The sequence below is a fragment of the Balaenoptera physalus genome, assembly GCF_965194825.1.
Source record: "Balaenoptera physalus genome assembly, chromosome: 5".
Lineage (NCBI taxonomy): Eukaryota > Metazoa > Chordata > Mammalia > Artiodactyla > Balaenopteridae > Balaenoptera > Balaenoptera physalus.
The window spans coordinates 107,691,852-107,711,216 of record NC_138884.1 but is presented as its reverse complement, the minus strand read 5'-3'; the positions used below and the strand labels follow the sequence as shown (position 1 = coordinate 107,711,216).

General features: G+C 44.1%; 1 protein-coding gene across 6 annotated transcripts in view; it reads left to right on the top strand.

Annotated features, from left to right (window-relative positions):
* CC2D2A (coiled-coil and C2 domain containing 2A) overlaps positions 1–19,365 on the top strand; it is a 275,853-nt gene that overhangs the window by 133,048 nt on the left and 123,440 nt on the right. For 4 of the 6 annotated variants that reach the window (XM_082461969.1, XM_082461973.1, XM_082461970.1 and 1 more), the window contains exons 5-7: positions 2,428–2,487; positions 5,402–5,485; positions 7,764–7,887. In XM_082461969.1, the coding sequence (XP_082318095.1) occupies positions 2,449–2,487; positions 5,402–5,485; positions 7,764–7,887 (247 nt within the window). In that variant the 5' untranslated portion in view covers positions 2,428–2,448. Of the gene's footprint in view, positions 1–2,427; positions 2,488–5,401; positions 5,486–5,511; positions 5,991–7,763; positions 7,888–19,365 lie in introns of those variants that run through there. The other 2 variants (XM_082461972.1, XM_082461971.1) reach the window with 1 other exon arrangement.

Genomic DNA, 19,365 nt, shown 5'->3' with positions numbered 1-19,365 from the left:
TTATTATCTGCCCCCTGATTCTCTCTAGATTACCTCCTCACCCTTTTAATATCTTAGCTGCTTTCACTATTTCCTTTCCTCCATATTTTACAGCCTGGGAGGAGTTCTGGACTGGAGACAATAGAATTTCAGATGCTTTATATCCCTTTAAAGTGCTAATTCTCCGTTAGGGTAAATGAAACCTTGAAGGCTTCAGATGAGCTGCTTACATGACGAAGTCCCAGTTAAGATTCAGGTTCCATAGCTATTACAAGGGCTTACGATTTGTCAGCCTTGCTGTCGCTCCCCGTGTTCTCTCATTTAATCTTCACAGCAGCCCAAGGAGGACAGTGAAGCTTTGAAGGCCTTCAGAATGTGGCCAAGGAAGACACAGCCAATAAAGAGTAATTTAGTCATTCATTCAACAAAATGTATTGTGTCTACTGGGAGCCACAGTCCTAGGCTCTGGGGCTAAACAATGAGCAAATGTTCCTGCCCTCTTGTAGCTTATATTTTAATGAGAATGGGCAGACAATAACAAATAAATATGTATGTCAACTGGTGATAAGTACTATGGAAAAAGAGATCACTGTAAGTTGGTCGGGGAGCTCCAGGAGGGTGAGGGTGGGAGATTATCATTGTACTGTGGGTGTTCAGGGAAGATCCCTCTGATAAAATGAAATCTGAGCAGTCCTGAAGGAAATGAAAAGAGAGAGAACAGGGTAGATGTCTTGGGAAAGAGAGTTCTAGGCAGAGCAACTGCAAAGGCCCTGAGGCAAGAAGATTCAAGGGCAGATCATGGAGGGGCTTGTAGGCCATTGAAGGATTTTGGATTTAACTCTGTTAAGGGAAGGAAGTCACTGGAGAATTTTGAGCGGAGGAAGGACATGATCTCACTTATATGTCAAACAATTCACTCTGGCTTCAAAACAGAGAATGGATTGTAGGTAAGTGCGGTGGGAAGCAAAGACGTCAGGAGACTCTTACAAAAAGCCCTGAGAGACAACGGTACTGGACCAGGGTGGTAACAGTGAGCTGCTTAAAGGTGGTGGGATTGTCAATGTAATGTGAAGGCGAAGACGGCAGGGTTTCTGATGGATTGGATGTGGTGTGTCATGTGAGAGCCAGAGAGGATTCAAGAATGACTCCCAGGTTTCTGGCCTGGGAAAAACATAGAGTTCTGTGTATTGCAACAAGGAAGGTTGCAGGACAAGCAGATTCAGGGTTGATGACAAGGAGCTTCGTTTGGGGCATGTTAAGCCAAGGGAAGGTGTCCATCAAGCGCTTGGATATTTGAGTCTGGAGTTCTGGGGAGACGTTTGGGCCCTGGGTGTAAATTTGGGGAGCATCAGTAGATTGACGGTATTTAAAGCCAAGAGACAGGACGATCTCACCAAGGGAATGAGGCAAGGCTGAGCCCCAGGCACTGTCACACGTGGTGCTCGGAAGATGAGAAGAAACCAGCCGAGGAATCTGAGCAGGAGAAGCAGGGGGTAGGGGGAGACCCAGGAGAGAGCGTGTCTGAGAAGCCAAGGGAAGAAGATACTTCAAGAAAAAGAAAGTGACTGGTCACTTTCATTGCTAAACGCCTCTGACAGGGCAACTGAGGTGAGGGCTGAGGATTGATCGTAAGATGTGGTGATGCGGGGGTCCTTGGAGATGCTGGCAAGAGCAGTTCCAGGGAGCGCTAGGCTCAAAACACTGATTTGGAAAGAGAGGGTTTGCGGATTTTTCTTTTAGAGGGTTGAACAACTGAGCAAGGGCTAGAAAGAGATGTGAAGCCCAGAGAGAGTTTTTTAAGGAAGGGGCCTTTGTACGTGGATAGGAATGAACCAAAAGAGCAGGAAGAAATGAAAGGGGGAAACTGTCCAGATCAAGGCCCTGGAGGGGGCGGGAGCAGTGCCCAGGAGAAAACCCTGGCCCAGATGGAAGCAGGGACAGACCACAGGAGCAAGTGGAAGCAGAGGCGGTGACATGACTCAGTGGGGTGAGACAGGGGGATGGGGATGGGGGAGGGTCCATCTCTGGCTTTATCTCTTTGCTCTTGAAATGAGAACAAAGGCCAAGGGTAGAGAGTGAAGGGGGATGGGAAAGTGAAGGTTTGAGTGGAGAGGAGAGGCTGTGAAATAGTCCTTCAGGAGTTGGATTCCTACCAGGGTCATCTGACACCAAGGGCAGAACCTTCTCCTGGCTTCCACCTCCTACACAGGAAAGCCAAGCTCTTTGACAGGCTCGTGGGGACAGAGGGTCCAGCCTCCTTCCTTCTCCTCTGGGGCTCATGTCCACCAATCGTGGGGCCTAAGAATGCATTCCTTGTGGATGCAACGTCTACTCAGTTCAAACACTTCACTAACCATCAAGGTCAGCTTCAGCGTTATCAGTAGTAAGAAGAAAGACGTTTCACTGAGTTCAGAGGGACTGACTTCTTCTTTGGTCTTTGCCTGTCAGGGAGGAGCCATCACAGCTAAAATGAAGCCCAAGGAAGAAAAAGTGAAAATAATTACAGAGGTGAGTGATGGCTTAGATGTCTCCAAGGGATGCGTCTTCGTGTGTGCATGCTCATGTCACACGTGTTGGTGAGTGAGGAAGTTAGGCCAGCAACGAGCATTTATTGCACGCCTACTGCATGCATGTGCTACCTTGGGCACACGGAGGAGAAGAGGGGTGCATGCAGCCCTTCAGGCGCTCCAGGATTGAGGGCTCTGAAGCTGCTTTGTCACCATTTCGTGAATTCCAACAGACAGCAGTTCTGAGTTACCACCTAAAGGGTCCAGTTCTGCTGAACCACATTGATGTCTTTTTTTTTTTTTTTTTTTTGGATTATAGTTGATTTACAATGTTGTGTTAGTTTCAGGTATACAGCAAAGTGATTCACTTATACATATACATAGATTCATTCTTTTTCAGTAAAGCACACAGATTTCTAAAGAAATTCAAAATGAGGATAACAACTGCAGATTATAACCACTTATAAAATCCTCATGGAGTCCTGCAATTTCTAACTCATTTTGTGCAAAACATCATTAAACACTGTCTGGACCAGAGGAGCAAAGCTTTCTCCAGTTTGGAGCCCAGAGACCTCCGAACAGAAGAGAAAGTATTCCTCTCAATCCTCGCTTCTCTCTTGGCTCTAGGGCTCAGTAACTTGAGCATAGAGGCAGAAATGGGGACAATATGCTATTTCCAATAGGAACTTCAAAAAGCCTGAAGGAACCCAGATGAAACCACACAGATTAACTTTAAGCAAAATATCAAGTACTGACAACTTACCTACATCTACCTGTGCTCATTCATTCACACAACAAATATTCATTGTGCCTCTGGTCCCTGGGGATAGAGCAGTGAAGAAAACCCTGAGCTCTCCTGGAGTTCACATTCAGTCTAATTTGAGGTCCTACTGGAGAGTTTTCCATTGACAGAGGGTCAAAACATTATTGGAAAGCCAAAAAAAAAAAAAAAGCTTGATGTATATTTCTCACAAGTCCATTCTAAGCCAATAAGAATTTAGGCTTGAATTAAGAGCCACAGTTGCACACCTCAATATTATCATCTTATCTAAATCCTGATAGGCTCTGAAGAAGGAGGCCTGAGTGAGGGTGGGTCTTGCACCCAGAGGATGAGTCAGAGCGATCAGGTCCCTTAGACAAAGAAAAAGCCCAAGCCACTCCCACTCCCTGGCTGGGACCTCAGTTCCTTCCTCTGCAGCTGAAGCTCAGGTCTTCTCTAAACAGATGGCCAAGGGCACTGATGAGTGGTTGAAGCCTAGCCCAGCAACCTGCATGACATTTCTTTGAAATCTTATATGATTAAAACCCATGCTTTGTGTTCCAAGTTTGTTTCAGTATAAAAACAAAAATTACCCAATTTTAGAAAAAAAAATGTCTAATAAATCTGGTACACCAGAAGAGGTTCTGGGTTTATCTTGCAACTTCTTTTACACCCCGAGGTGCTTGTGCCCTGGTTTGTAAAACTCAAACTAGAAAACTTTAAAGCTTCAAACTTAAGAGGCTTCAGCTCTAACATTTTATGACTAAAACTTTAGAAAGCATAATATGGAAAAAGAAACGAAGTTGGCACTGTTAAAGGATTTCTCCCTTTTCAGGAACACTCCCACACTGTTGGTGGGGATGTAAATTGGTACAGCCACTATGGAAAACAGTATGGAGGTTCCTTAAAAAACTAAAAATAGTAATACCATATGACCCAGCAATCCCACTCCCAGGCATATACCCAGAAAAAATCTTAATTTGAAAAGATACATGCACCCCAATGTTCATTGCAGGACTATTTACAATAGCCAGGACATGGAAGCAAACTAAATGTCCATCAACAGAGGAATGAATAAAGAAGATGTGGTACATATATACAATGAAATATTACTCAGCCATAAAAAAGAACAAAATAATGCCATTTGCAGCAACATGGATGGACCTAAAGATAGTCATACTGAGTGAAGTAAGTCAGACACAGAAAGACAAATCATATGATACTGCTTATATGTGGTATCTAAAAAAAGGATACAAATGAACTTATTTACAAAATAGAAGTAGAGTTACAGATGTAGAAAACAAACTTATGGTTACCCGGGGATAAGGGAGGGGGAGAGGAATAAATTGGGAGATTGGGATAGACGTACACACACTACTATATATAAAATAGATAACTAATAAGAACTTACTGTATAGCGCAGGGAGCTCTACTCAATACTCTGTAATGAGCCATATGGGAAAAGAATCTAAAAAAAGAGTAGATATATGTATAACTGATTCACTTTCTGTACACCTGAAACTAACAAAACATTGTAAATCAACTATACTCCAAGAAAAATTTAAAACAAAACACAAAAAGGATTTCTCCCTTTTCAAAAAGACCTGAAAAAACTTGCATTGAATACAAACTTCCACGGTGATTTAACACGTATCCTCATTATTCTTTACCTGATGGTAAGGCTGGGGAGCAGAGAAGCCCAACCCTGGAAACGCATAGTGTGATTCTGATATCATCCTGGGCCAGAGGCCTCCATCCAGGTCAGTACATCAGTCCTGGCAGATTCACTTGTTCGTGGCCTTCATTAGATTATGACTTTTGAGGGAAGTCACCTCCGGTACCTCTGTGCGCCCGAGGCCTGGAACACAGTATGCAGTCAATAAATGCCCTAGGCATGAATGAGCACCTGGGTCAATGGAAGCTCCAACACCATCTCATTGACCATCTTTCCATTTGGATACAATTTCTGAGAAGAGTAGAGGATGATGTCTGTGCACTGTCCCTTCGCTCACACTCAACTTTAGTGGGTGGAGGCTCCAGGACAAGACAGCCATTTTAACACCTAAAAATCCCACCCCTCTTCCTCACTTATCATTTTTTCCCAATTTACACACACACACTAAGAGATAACTCTTCCATTTGCATCTTAACAAAGGAGTTCATTGAAGACAGTGAGGATGCAGATGAGGCAAGACAGAAGAAGACCGCGAAGGTTCCAAGACAAAAAGGAAAGAAGCAGGTAGGGAGCGACAGAAGCACTTGTCTGTCTACTGGGCTGTCAGTTAACAGCTCACTGCACCCCGAGAGGCCATACAGCCTCCTGTGGGTACAAGCACTTGGCCTTCTCTGGGAGAGGCAGGCATGCCGGTGGATGGTCCAGGTGAAGGACCCTATGTGGGGCCTCACGGATGACCCTCACCATGAAGCCATGGGCAGTATTTGGAGCATGTTTCCTCCAAGGTTTTTCCCATCTCCTGAGAGAGAAGCTTAGAAATGCTGAAATGAGCCCCTTTAGTGCTGTCATCAAAGGCCATAAACTAAGACCAGCGGTAGATGGCAGTGCAGGATTACAAATCTCAGGAAACTTCCACTTTCCCAGCTCCAAGCCCAAATTCTGCCTCAGTCTAAACCGAGGCCAACCCCCATCTCCCGGGCCTGCTGGCGGTCCCTCCCCCGGCTCTGCCCTAGGCAGAAGTTGCCCTCCTTGGCCGTGAGCATCGCTATACAAGGTCCACCTTCTCCAGGTAAATAGACGCCCTTGGAAAGGAGGCCGGGAAGATTTTGCGGAGAGGCGATTTGCTTGGAATAATCCAGATGCCAGCAGGGGAGGGAGGGGGAAGGAGCGCCATTTTGAGCCGGCAGCCACGTGATGGGGTCCCCTGGAGGGGGGAGCCGGGGTAGGGGGGGCCGGGGGGGCCGGGACGGCGGGGAGGGAACCAGGAGAGCCGAAGTCAGGGGAGAAACCCCTTTTCAGCTCTCCCCTCGCCCAGCACAATCCCGCTGGGACAAGCTGGGCCAAGGAAACTCCTTCTCTGTGGCTGGGATGGAGTGGCCCAGGGGAGGGCCCAGGGCGGCTGGAGGTGCTACCTGGCCTTGTGGCTGCGCCCTCTGGCCACTCAGGGACTTTAACCCCTTCCTGCAGGGTCAGCGGGGGGCTCTGCAGCCGGGGCCACGGGGCCCAACGAGGCGTCAGATGAGCCAGTACAAATGGAAAGAGCTCAAGTCCTTAGCTCCCAGGCCACAGGCACAGTAAGCAATGGTGACCGGGGCTAGGGACGTGGAGCTTGGACTAAACGGGAGAAAGGAGCAGGGATGGAAAGGAGAAGGCACTTTCTGTGTCCTAGGTGTGGCACTTTCCTGAGACATCATCTCATTCCTTGAACTACACAGAGAGCCCTGATCAGACAACGAACGTGCAGTCTTTGGAGCTTTGTGAGAAATCTGGATAGTGTTTCTTAACCCCAGCGGCACTTCAGAATCATTTGGGGATTTTTTTTTGTAAGTCAAATGCCTCAGGTCCACTCCGGGCCATTTATTTAAGTCAGAATGTCTGTGCTTTACAAAGTGCCTATACATAGCTGCATCTCAGTGAATGGGCTGTTTTTATTTCCCTTCTTTTACGGATGAGGAAGGAAGTTAGGAAGTTCGATAACTTGCTCGAGTCCCACAGTAAATCTGAGTTTGGAGGCAAGCCTTTGTCTGGCCCAAAGGCCATCACTCACCTGGGGCCTCCACTGCCCCTTCTCCTCACCAGTCTGCCCTCCTCTGAGAGTCTGGGGAAGGAACCAGAGGCTGTTCTTTGCCCTGGATTAACCAGGGACACTTTGACAGCTGTTTCCAAATGAGTTGGAGCTGGGATCAAATAGTTTGGTTGTGATTTTCCTGTTTCCCTTTTCCTCCAAATTTCTACAGAGCTCTACACATTAAACCTAGAAAAAGTGAAAATATTCATTTTTTTTTAATTTCTTTTAAAATTCATTTCTTTATTTTATTTTTTGGCTGCATTGGGTCTTCGCTGCTGCTCACGGGCTTTCTCTAGTTGTGGCGAGCGGGGGCCACTCCTCATTGCAGTGCACGGGCTTCTCATTGCAGTGGCCTCTCTTGTTGTGGAGCATGGGTTCTAGGCGCGCAGGGTTCAGTAGTTGTGGCACGCGGGCTCAGTAGTTGTGGTGCACGGGCTTAGTTGCTCCGTGGCACATGGGATCTTCCCAGACCAGGGCACGAACCTGTGTCCCCTGCACTGGCAGGCAGACTCCTAACCACTGCGCCACCAGGGGAGTCAGTGCGCCACCTGGGTCATCTCCCCAAGAAACCTCTTAGAGAAAATCAGGATCAGCACTGCCTCCTGTGGGGATAGGTGACCATGACCACAGTGACTCAGGTGACACAGACCACAGTTATCTAGATCTGAAGAGGATTAAGGGCTGTCCCCTTGCTAAGTGACCCACCTCATCCTGAGATAGCATCTGAGTCAACCGAAGCCCTGAGATTCACAACCTCTGACCATCTGCCCACAGCTGTCGGCTGCCGGCCCCAAGGAAATGGTGTCTGAAAAATCCCATCCAGACGACCAGCAGGAGCCCGCGCAGGAAGGTTCTGACACTCGCCTCCTGGGCATGATGAGCCGACGAGGCCCACGGAGTAAGTTCTGTCAACCAGTGTTAATTGCCTCCTGGGATCAGCACAGAGCATCGTGGGGATTTTGCATGGGTATTATTTTTTGTACGCATCCACCACCCTCCAGAGCCCCAATTCTAGGCAATTTCTAAGTTCACTTCTGTCTGGGAGACAGGACACAACCCCAGGACATATTTACATAACCACAGAATTTTGAAGCATTCATTGAAATAGAAATGGTGCAAATAATCAAATAGGTAGACATTCAAGGGTGGGTGAAATAGGAAGGCATATTTGTCAATGAAATAGTACTAGAATCAGATGTTGGAAAACCTGAGGATGTTTCTGAGGCTCTCGGAGATCCTGCCCCTCGAGGACCCCTTCTCTTATCCATCCCTCACCCTGCCCCCCAACACACACACACACACACACACACACACACACACACACACACACACACACTCCCTTCCCCCTTCAGGAACTGTGGCCTGTATTTTACAGCATTACTTTTCTCCATCACAGTGACCATCATTCATTCTCTGCTCATTGTAGGGAAAATTACTACCCCTCACTTGTTGCTTTTCTTGAACAGTGGATTAGACCAGAGAAGAAGGCAATTGTTACATAATTATTACATAATTGTTACTCTATTTTTCTGCAGCTGAGCTGGGGAACTATTGGAAATTAGAGAGCTTTGGAAGCAAGTTCATCTTAAGTCCAACCCTAAGAAAAATGTGGTTCCAATCCAAGAGCAATGACACAGTAAAACTGTTACCAGTTAGTAAAGTAGAACCAAACTTTATCCCATATATAACTTCATCCCATATAGTTGCTTCATTTTCTAAATGGGTAAGATTATTCATTATTGAAGATCACAGTTTGTCTTAGTGTGCTCAGGCTGCCGTAACAAAATATACCCTAGACTGGGTGGCTCCAACAACAGACAGTTATTTTCTCACAATTCTGGAGGCTGGAAGTCTAAGATCAGGGTGCCCGTGTGGTCAGTTTCCAGTGAGTCCTCTCTTCCTGGCTTGTAGGCAGCTGGCATCTCCCTGTGTGCTCACTTTGGTGTCTCTTCCTATAAGGATGCTAATACTATTATATTAGGGCCCCACCATATAACCTCGTTTAACCTTCATTACCTCCTTAGAGGCCCTGTCTCCAAATATAGTCACATTGAGGGTTAGGGCTTCAACATATGAATTTTGTGGGGACACAATTCCGTCCATAGCACAACTATTGAATATTTAAGTAGTTGTTTTAAAATCAAGAGAAAACAAAATGTCAGAGAGCATGGCCAGTAATAAAGGCTCTGTAGCATAATGAAAAGTGAACTCTTTCCTTCTTCCTAACATGGAGGAAATACTCTTCACTGTCACCATGGGGGTGATTGTAAGGATCAAATCAAGAAAAGGATGTGGAAATATTTTAAATAGTGTGCACAGTTTTAAATATTTAAATAGTATGCACTAGTATTTTAAATAGATAAATACACAGTAACTAAGGTGTGTTAGAGTGAGATAATAGACAATCTATGCATTAGTCCAAAAGGAAAAAATTAAAAACACAATGTATGATTTGAAGAAGGAAAGAACAGTACAAGGCTAAGATGTGCCTGCCTGAGCAAGGTCATGACCAGCCGGTCTCTGGGCTGCTCCGGGCAGAGCTGGAGGCTGTTGCTGATTTGGCAGCACTGGTGGGCCAAGATGTAGAGAAAATCCCTGGGAGTGAGGTGGGGGCACCTGATGGATTAGAAGCCTGGGTAGACAAGCATCAGTCAGAAACGAGAGGTCAAGACCAGCAGAAAGTCAGCCATGTGGTCGAGAGGGCAGAATAGGTCTCATTCAGCATGTCAACACATGTTAGAGCGAGAGTGCAAGGAATGAGCAACACGAGGAATCTCGACCTGAGACAGGAAGGGCAAGGCACACAGCAGAAGCAATAGAGGATGTGCAGGTGTCTCCGTGGTAGAGTGCTGGCAGGAGAAGACTCCAAACAGAGCGCTCCAAAACACCCGAATGTGTGCAGAAAATAGTGCGTCCAGGAGCAGCCGTGTCTTATAGGACCTCGCCTGGGAAATCACCCACCCATTTAGCAGGAAACTAAGTCCAGCCCATCTTCAGGGGGAGGGAAATTTGGCTCCACCTTTAAAGAGAGGTGTGTCAAAGAAATTTATGAGCATATATTTAAACCACCACATTCATCTTTCTTTAAAACTATACTCAGAAATCTGTAATGAGCATCACATAAAATCCACACTCTTATTTGTTCTGAGTTCTGAGACCCTATGTGATCTGGCCCTTTCCAATTCTACTCCCACTCTTCTCCAATATGCCTCCACCCTGGTTGACTGCTACTGGCCTCTGAATGCCTTTTGGCCACCTGGGCATTCCCAGGCTTTGGTGCCCACTCAGAAAGCTCTCCATCCATCTCTTTATTAAGCTTGAGACAGAAAAGCAATACAGTTGTATCTGTTAAGGCCTCAGTCTTTGGCGCCAGACAAGTGTGTGTACCAGTCTATACCTGTTACTTTCTTACTTGCTTGGGCAAGTTTCCCCACCTCCTTAAACTTCAGTTTCTTTATCTGCAAAGTAGGGACAAGAATAAAAGGCCTTAATACCCCCACAGAGTTTACATTCCAGCTGGGGGTTTAGAGGGAAAAAGAGAAAGCAAATCAAAAAAAATATGATAAATATACAGTATGGCCAGTGGTGAGAAGTGCTACAGAGAAACATAAAGAATTGGCTGGACGGGACTACAGTGGAGGTGAGAGGAAGGGTTGCTGTTTTATGAAAGGTTATCGGGGGAAGCCCTCTCCAGTGAGAAGGTGTTTGTGCAGAGGCCTGAAGGAAATGTGAGACCCCTGAGGAAAGTGGCCTTAAAGCAAGAGTGTGCTTGGTGTGTTTAAGGAACAACAAGGATGCCAGAGTGGTTGACAGACAGTGAGCAAGAGGAAGAAGAAGGAAATTAGATCTGAAGGGAATTGCAAATATTTTCTCCCATTCCACAGTTGGTCTTTGTATTCTATTGATTGTGTCCTTTGGTGCAAAGAAGTTTTTAAGTTTGAGGTGGTCCCATTTGTCTGTGTTTGCCTTTGTTGCCTGTGCTTTTGGTGTCACATCCAAGAAGTCATTAACAAACTCAATGTCATGAAGATTTCCTCTGTGTTTTCTTCTAGGAGTTTTATAATTTTAGGTCTCACATTTAGGTCTTTAATCCTTTCTGAGTTTATTGTGTAAGGTAAGGGTCAACTTCATTCTTTTGCATGTGGATAGCCAGTTTCTCAACACCATTTGTTGAAGATACTGTATTTTTCCCATTGAGTGGTCTTGGCATCCTTGTTGAAGATTATTTGACCACATACACATGGTTTTACTTCTGGGTTCTCTATTCTATCCCATTGGTCTATATGTCTGTCTTTATGCCAGTACCACACTGTTTTAATGGATGTAGCTTTATAATATGTTTTGAAATCAGGACGCCTGAGCCTCCAATTTTGTTGTTTTTCAAAACTGGTTTGGCTATTTCAGGGAACCTTAATATTCTATGTGCGTTTTAGGATGAACTTTTCTTTTCATAAGAAAAATGCCATTGAGATTGTGATAGGGATTGCATTAAATCTGCTGATTGCCTTGGGTAGTATTGACATTTTAACAATATTAAGTTTTCCAATCTATGAACATGGGGTGACTTTCCATTTGTTTGTGTCTTCTTTAAATTTTTTCAACAGTTTTTTATAGTTTACAGCATACAAGTCTTTTGCCTCTTTGGTTAAGTTAATTCTTAAGTGTTTTACTCTTTTCATGCTATTGTAAATGGAATTGTTTTCTTAGCTTCCTTTTCAGATGTTTCACTGTTAGTGTATAGAAACACAACTGATTTTACATATTGATTTTCTGTGCTGCAACTTTGCTGAATTTGCTTATTAGTTTCAACATTTTTTGTGTGTGGGAGGGGACTCTTTAAGGTTTTCTCTATATAAGACCATGTCTTCTGCAAACAGAGATAATTTTACTTCTTCCTTCCCAACCTGGATGCCTTTTGTAACTTTTTCTTACTGTCTTAGTCTGTTTGCTCTGTTAATATAAAACACTATAGACTGGGTGGCTTATAAGCAGCAGAAATTTGTTTCTCATAGTTCTGGAGCCTGAGAAGTCGAAGATAAAGGCACCAGCAAATCTGGTGTCTGGTAAGGAGGGCCTGCTTTTTGGTTCATAAATGGCTGTCTTCTTGCTGTGTTCTCACATGGTAGAAGGGGCAGAGTAGAAGCTCTCTGGGGTCTTTTTCATAAGGGAACTAGTCCCATTCATGAAAGTTCCACCCTTATGACCTAATCACCTCCCAAAGGCCCCATCTCCAAATAACATCACACTGGGGCATACACTTCAACATATGAATTCGGGGAGGACACAAACATTCTGTCTATAGCACTTGCTTAATTGCTCTGGCTTGGATTTCCAGTACTACGTTGAATAGAAGTAAAGTTGGGGGAGGAGGGGGCATCCCTGCCTTGTTCCTGATCTTAGAGGAGATGCTTTCAGTTTTTCACCACTGAGTATAATGTAAGTTGTGGGCTTTTCGTATATGGCCTTTACCATGTTGAAGTAATTTCCATCTATTCCTAGTTTGTCAAATGTTTTTTATCATAAAAGAATGTTGAATTTTGTCAAATGCTTTTTCTGTATCAATTGAGATGATCATGTGGTGTTTGTCCTTTGTTCTGTTAATGAGGTATATCACATTGATTGATTTTCTTATGTGGAACCATCCTGGCACCTCCCACACCCCCAACTTGGGCTAAGACTAATAAATGGTTCAAGAGGCTGTCTCTCATGACCATTTTATAAATGCTACTTACCTACATTTTTCTAGGCAAAACCTCAGATTCGGTGGTTTCCCTATCCCAAGCAAGAAAGTTTATGCTAAGAAAGCTGTGGAACTTTTTAAGCTCATATGATTTCATTGTATTTTTCTTCTCTAAGCACTTATTGGTTTACCTGAGGTATCCTCCTCTCCCCCAGAAAGAGAGAGAGAGAGAGAGAAAAGGAAGGAAGAAAGGGAGGGAGAGAGGAAGGAAGGAAGGAAGGATGGAAGGAAGGAAGGAAGGAAGGAAGGAAGGAAGGAAGGAAGGAAGGAAGGAAGGAAGGAAGGGAGAACACCAGATGATAAATCTGCCAACCTTGAACTCTGAGAGCTTAATACCATGTTCTGAGGCACACAGCAAGCTTTCTGATAAGATTTCCATCAAGATTCCTCATTCTCTTTCTTACTCATATCCCAGTACATTGCCCAAGATTAAGAGAAATAAACAACATTTCAAGTCAGCAAACATTCCTTGAAACCCATAGAAACTGAAATCAGACTCACTACTACTCGTTACTACTTTCAGTCGTGGGACCTTGAGCAGCAGCCCAGTCTCCCTCAGCCACAGGAGCCTCGTTTATATTGATAAAAACGAGGATCATAAACGCCTTGGCTTCGTGCAGCTGTTATGACAGTGAAATCAGATGATACACAGAAAGCACCGCACATAGGGTCTGGCACAGACCTAGTCGCCTTCTCCAGCTGGAAGAAGAACTTGATGCTAAATAACAAAAACGATTACCTCTTTTGAGTGTTATGATATGGCTGGCACCATGCTGAGGTCTTTACATACATTACATTACTCAGAACAGTCCTGTCATCAGGCATTGTTTTATAATTTAGGAAACTAAGGTTTAGAGAGAACCAACAGCTAGAGGTGGTGGAGCCAGAACTCAAACTCCAGTCTACAGACCTCAGGAACCTGTGTTCTTTTTTTTTCTTTTTTTTAAATTTATTTCATTGAAGTACAGTTGATTTACAATGTTGTGTTAATTTCTGCTATACAGCAAAGTGTTTGTCATATATATATATATTCTTTTCCACTATGGTTTGGTAATCCAGGATATTGAATATAGTTCCCTCAGATTATCATACTAAGTGAACCTGTGTTCTTAATTGCTGCACTACAACATCATTCTACACCGGCAAATCTTAACTCTGATTGGTCTTTAAAGAGAATGGTTTACAGTTGCCCAGGGAAGGTACAGTGCTCTCTGTATTTTACTCACAGCCATGCTCTGGTTTCCGTCTGCTCACTTACTACCCCCATACCACACCCACCACATCCTTCCAACCAAGTCTGCTCACCTGGATCCAAATCTTTGACTCCCTCTTGATGGTTCATTCCCCATACCTCTCATGGGTTTGGCTTGTTGCTCAGTGCTACCACCCCAGCTTCTGCCCTTGAACCCATGACCCTCTCTATCCTATAGCATTCCTGCGGGGCTCCAGGTGTTGTCAAGTCCAGACTGTAGTCAGATGCTCAGATACCAGCACCCTTGAAGACATGGCCTCCCGCACTGCACCAGGCACACGCCCAGGGGGGCCACCTCCCTGATGAACAGCAGTGTAAATCCATGCACTGAAAGCTTTGGCTTCTAATCTGCTATTCAAACATATACATAGTCATGACTTTCCAAATACAGAAAGCATTTCACCGAATAGGAACATAGCTCCCAATCAAATAAACATCTAGGAAAAAAGTGCACACATTTCCCCCAGGATTCCAACTTGCACCGTCTCTTAAGGGAGGAACTATTGAATGCTAAGCAGTTTCTTATGAACATAAGTTTCTTCATTACTGACATCTGTTTTCCATTCATTCCTGTTAGTTTCTCTGATTAAAGCATCATTTCAGAGCCAATTTCTCAGTATTGGTTGAAAATAAAGTTCAGAATCCAGTGAAATTTGATGCAAATGAAAGGAAATAGATCACTTATTTTAGGCATACTTTTTAAAAGTCACCAAGACCTGGAGAGACTGACCCAGGAAACAAATGTTATAAAGTTCAGTATAAGACAAGAGGAGAATGGCCCAAAGGAGCTGGTCTTGGGAGTTACCTTGGAGCCCAGCAGGAAAGAACATTCTAGTCAGAGGGTGCACACTGGGGAATGTAGGAAGTATCAAAAGTTCACCAACACTGGGGTTTACTACCTCACGCGGTACTGGGGGGACTAAATTACAGTACCAAGTAAAATATTTATCTAAGTAAAAATAAATTGTATGCTGTATTCAATACAATTTTTTTCTGGATACTATGATTTTTGACATCTTAAAAAAAAAAGCACCCAAATAAACAAAACAAAAACAAAAACCTTTCTGGTTGGGGAGACAGTAGCCAATTGTTAAAGACAGCAAAGAGTCAGGACTGGAGCATGACTTTAATGCAAAATAACCAATCCAGAGCCCTACCTCCTCTGTCTGGCCAGTACTGAAACTGAGCGGAGGTCCCGTGGGACGCCCGGGCATGGAGGCCTTTTTTGTCCCCCGTTTCTTGTAGGCAAGACTCCAGCCTCCATGGCCTTCCTGGAGTTCCAAAACGTGGATTCGAACTGTTGCTAGTCAAGGGAAGAGCAGCCAAGAAACCACCTGAGGCCAGACTAAAGGGACCAAAAATGCTCAAGATTAGGAGACCCAGCACCTGAGATGAGATGCAGGGAGTGCAAGCCCTTCACACATCCTAATCTTGTCAGCAACCTCCCCCCTGAGCTATTGCTATAAAACTTCTCATCAAATCCTCCGGGTTTGGGACACATAGTTTTTTGAGGCGGGAGCCTGCTGTGGCCCCCTTTGCCTGGCAAAGCAATAAAGCTATCTTCTTCTACTTCACCCAGAACTCTGTCTCTCAGATTCGTTCTGGTACCAGTGCAGAGAACCTGAGCTTTTGGCGTCAGTACAACCCCAGGAAGCAAGATTCCTCTGCCTGGATCATTCCAGGGCCAGGTACCAGGCAACTAGGGACCACCCCTATAGCTTAGAGCCCCCCAGAACTACTCAAACCAGCCAGTCCTAAACTGCTTACCCTGCCCTGCCTTGTCTTTCCCTCAGAAATCCCAAGAAAGGCCGTGACCTGAGCTCTCAGCCCCTCCTGTCTTCTGCTCCTGACCACCTTGGTGTCTTTGCATGTGCCCTGCATGGCATGTCCTGCCCCCTGGCTCCAGAACCTGAGAGTTTATAATCAGCTTTGTTTCCTGAGCCTCTCCTCTGTCTCCTCTTGCAGCCCCACCTGACTGACCATCTCATGAAAGAATACAAAGAATAGAAAACAAACCCATCATTATCATTAGTTATAAGGAAAGACATTTTCCCCAAAACTCCTTTGTAGCAAAATTCCTCCAGAGTCATCTGTTCCCATCCTGGCTCCAATCTTGAACCTACTCCTCTAACTCACATCCCCATCCCTGTCAAAATTGTCCTTGTTGAGGTCCCCACGAACCGCACATTTGCTAAATTCTATAGTCAGTCCTTCATCTTTACTGTCCTTGACTTTCAGTCGCGTTCCCTGCAGCTCACGCTCCCTCATCTTCTGTACATGGCGCCCCGGACACCACGCTCCTGGTTTTCCTTCTCCCTCGCTGGCTGGACCTCTCCATCTCCTTGCTAGTTCTTACACCCAGCCTCTAAATCTTGGAGCCCCCAAGCTCAGTGCTCAGCCCCCTTTTCTTTGTCAACACTCATTCTCTCAGTCATCTCAAGACTTTAAATTCTATCATATAGCTATCGTATGTATAACTGAGCAGTCCCCAACTTTTATCCCGAGTCTGGGCTTCTTTCAGACTAAATGTGTAACTACCAACTTAACACCCACTTTTGCATATCACATAAGACAGCTCACATTTTTAATAGATTTATTGAAGTATAATTTGCACATCATAAAATTCACCCATTATAAGTATACGATTCAACGATTTTTAGTAAATTTGTAGACCTGTGCAACCATCACCACCATCCAGTTTTAGAACATTTTCATCACCCCAAAAAGTTCCTTTATGCCTGTTTGCAGCCACTCCCACCCCCAGCCCTAGACAAACACTGATTTGTTTTATATTCCTATAAATAGGCCTTTTCTAGACATTTCATGTGAATAGAATCATACAATATGTAGGGTTTTGTGTCTGACTTCTTTCACTTAGCATGTTTTTGAGATTTATAAGCATTGTAGCATATATCCACATTTTCTTCCTTTTTACTGCTGAATTATATTCCATCATATGGGTATACCACATTTTATTTATTCATTCACCTGTTGAAGAATATTTGGATTATTTCCAGTTTGGGGCTATTATAAATAATGCTTCTATGAACTGGGTCATATGATAAATGTATATTTAACTTTATAAGAAAGTGCTAATCTGTTTTACAAACTGGCTGTATCATTTTACTTTCCCACCAACAGTTTGTGAGAGTTCCAGTTTCTCACTTCCTTGCCAACAATTGATATTATCTGTCTTCAATTTTAGCCTTTATAATGTGTATACAGTGGTATTTCGTTGTGCTTTTAACTTGTATTTCCCTAGTGATTAATGATATGGAGTATTTTTTCATATGCTTATTAGCCTTTTGTACATCATCTTAGTAAAATGTCTCTTTAAATTTTTATGCATTATTAATTGGATTTTTTGTCTTACTGTGGAATTGTAAGAGTTCCTTATATATTCTGGATACAAGTACTTTATCAGGTATATAATTTGCAAATATTTTCTCCAAGTAAATGTCTAATCTTTTTAGTTTCTTAATGATATCTTTTGAAGTACAAAAGTTTTTAATCTTGGTGGAGTCAAATTTATCACTTTTCTTCTATTATGGATTGTATCTAAAAATTCTTTGCCCAACCCAACATCATGAACATTTTCTCCTATATTTTTCTTCTGGAAGTTTTCTGTTTTTAGCTCTTACATTTAGTTAGGTCCATGATCTATTTTGAGACAACCCAAATTTTACTCGCCTGAAACTAGGCTTCTGATCTCCTTCTTCCAACCCTAACCTGTTTCTCCTACAAAAATCTTCCAATTTCAGAAACTTTACGTACCATTACTCTTCTTGGAAGTTTGCGAAGCTTGTTAAAGGATGTCATGAGGGTGGGGAAATCCTTGTCATCCCCATTTCACTAAATAGACATTTCATTTTTTCTGTTGCTTGGGTCAAAAACTTATGGTCATCCTTAACTCCTTTCTTTCTGTCTACCCAGATCCAGTCTATCAATAAGTCCTGTTTGCTCTACGTCCGAATAGATAGAAAGTATGACCATTTCTCACTTCCTCCCCCAGTACCATCCTGATCCAGGCTGCCTTCAACTCTTATCTGAAGTGCTGCAATTATTTTAAAAAGTGTTGCCATAGCCTCCTAACTGATGTCCCTGCTCCTATTCTCACCCCCCATTCTCACCCCAGCAGCCAGAGTGGCCTTATAAAAGTAAGGTCACGTTACTCTGCTGTTCAAATCCTCCAATGGTTCTCAATTGACTCAGAGTTAAAGTCAAATTCTGCAGAATGACCTACGCAGTTTTTCTCCCTCTTATCTCTATGACCTGCTATCCTATATTCCATCTCCTACCCCTCATGATTCCCCTTTCCGCTCTGGTCTCGCATTAGGATGGCCATGTCTCAGAGTCTTTGCACCAGATATGACTTATAGCTAAAATGCTCATCCCCCAGCTACCCACCTGGCTTGACCCTTCATTTCCTTCCCCTGATCCAATGTCACCTTGAAGGTCTTGCTTTGCCACTCCAAACTACAATACACCCCTTCCTCCTGGCCCTCCTTATCCCCAAGCCAGCTTTGTTTGTCTCCATACACCTACCACCATCTGACATACTCCATATACTACTTCACTCCAGGAAGGTGGGGATATTTGTTTTGTTCACTCTTATATCCCTACTGCCTTGTACACATAATAGGTGCTCAATAAAGATTTCTTAGTGGAATGCTTGAACTAGAATCTCTAACCTAGCACTTCCAAGAGTGGGTTGGGTAGAACATGTACTAGTGTCTTGTTAGAGATTAACTCCCGCAAAAATATTCCAGGCTCAGAAGCTTTACCTATTATTTCCTCTCTTAAAAGTTTGAAAAGCTTGTTCTGAGACCACTCACAGTTACCCTGGCATCTCCCAGGCAGTACCTGGCCCTCCTGAATGCTGTTGATGTTTTTTCCACTCTGCCCAAAGCAATGTGGAAGGTTCAACCTGAGGCAAAATTGTCATGTCAAAGTATATCTACAGTGTTCTTTACCACTGTTCATTGTCTCAGTTCTGTTGGAAGCCCCCTTGCCCCGTGCCATCACCATGATGATGCCGGAGCACAGGGACAAACGGCGGGGCTGGCCAGGCCCGGTCTTGCCCAGACTGATGGTCCCTGTCTCAGGTGGCTCCAACTGCTATAACGAAATACTGTAGACTGATGGCTTGAAGAGCAGACATTGAGCTCTCATGGTTCTAGAGGCTGGAAGTCCAAATCAAGGTGCAGGATGATTCAGTTCCTAGTAAGAGTCTTTTCCTGGCTGACCGATGGCCCTTCTCACTGTGTCCTCATGTGATGGAGAGAGAGAGAGAGAGAGCTCTGGTCTCTCTTCCTCTTCTTATAGGGACACTAATCACATCATGGGGACCCCACTCTCAGTGACCTCATCTAAACCTATTTACC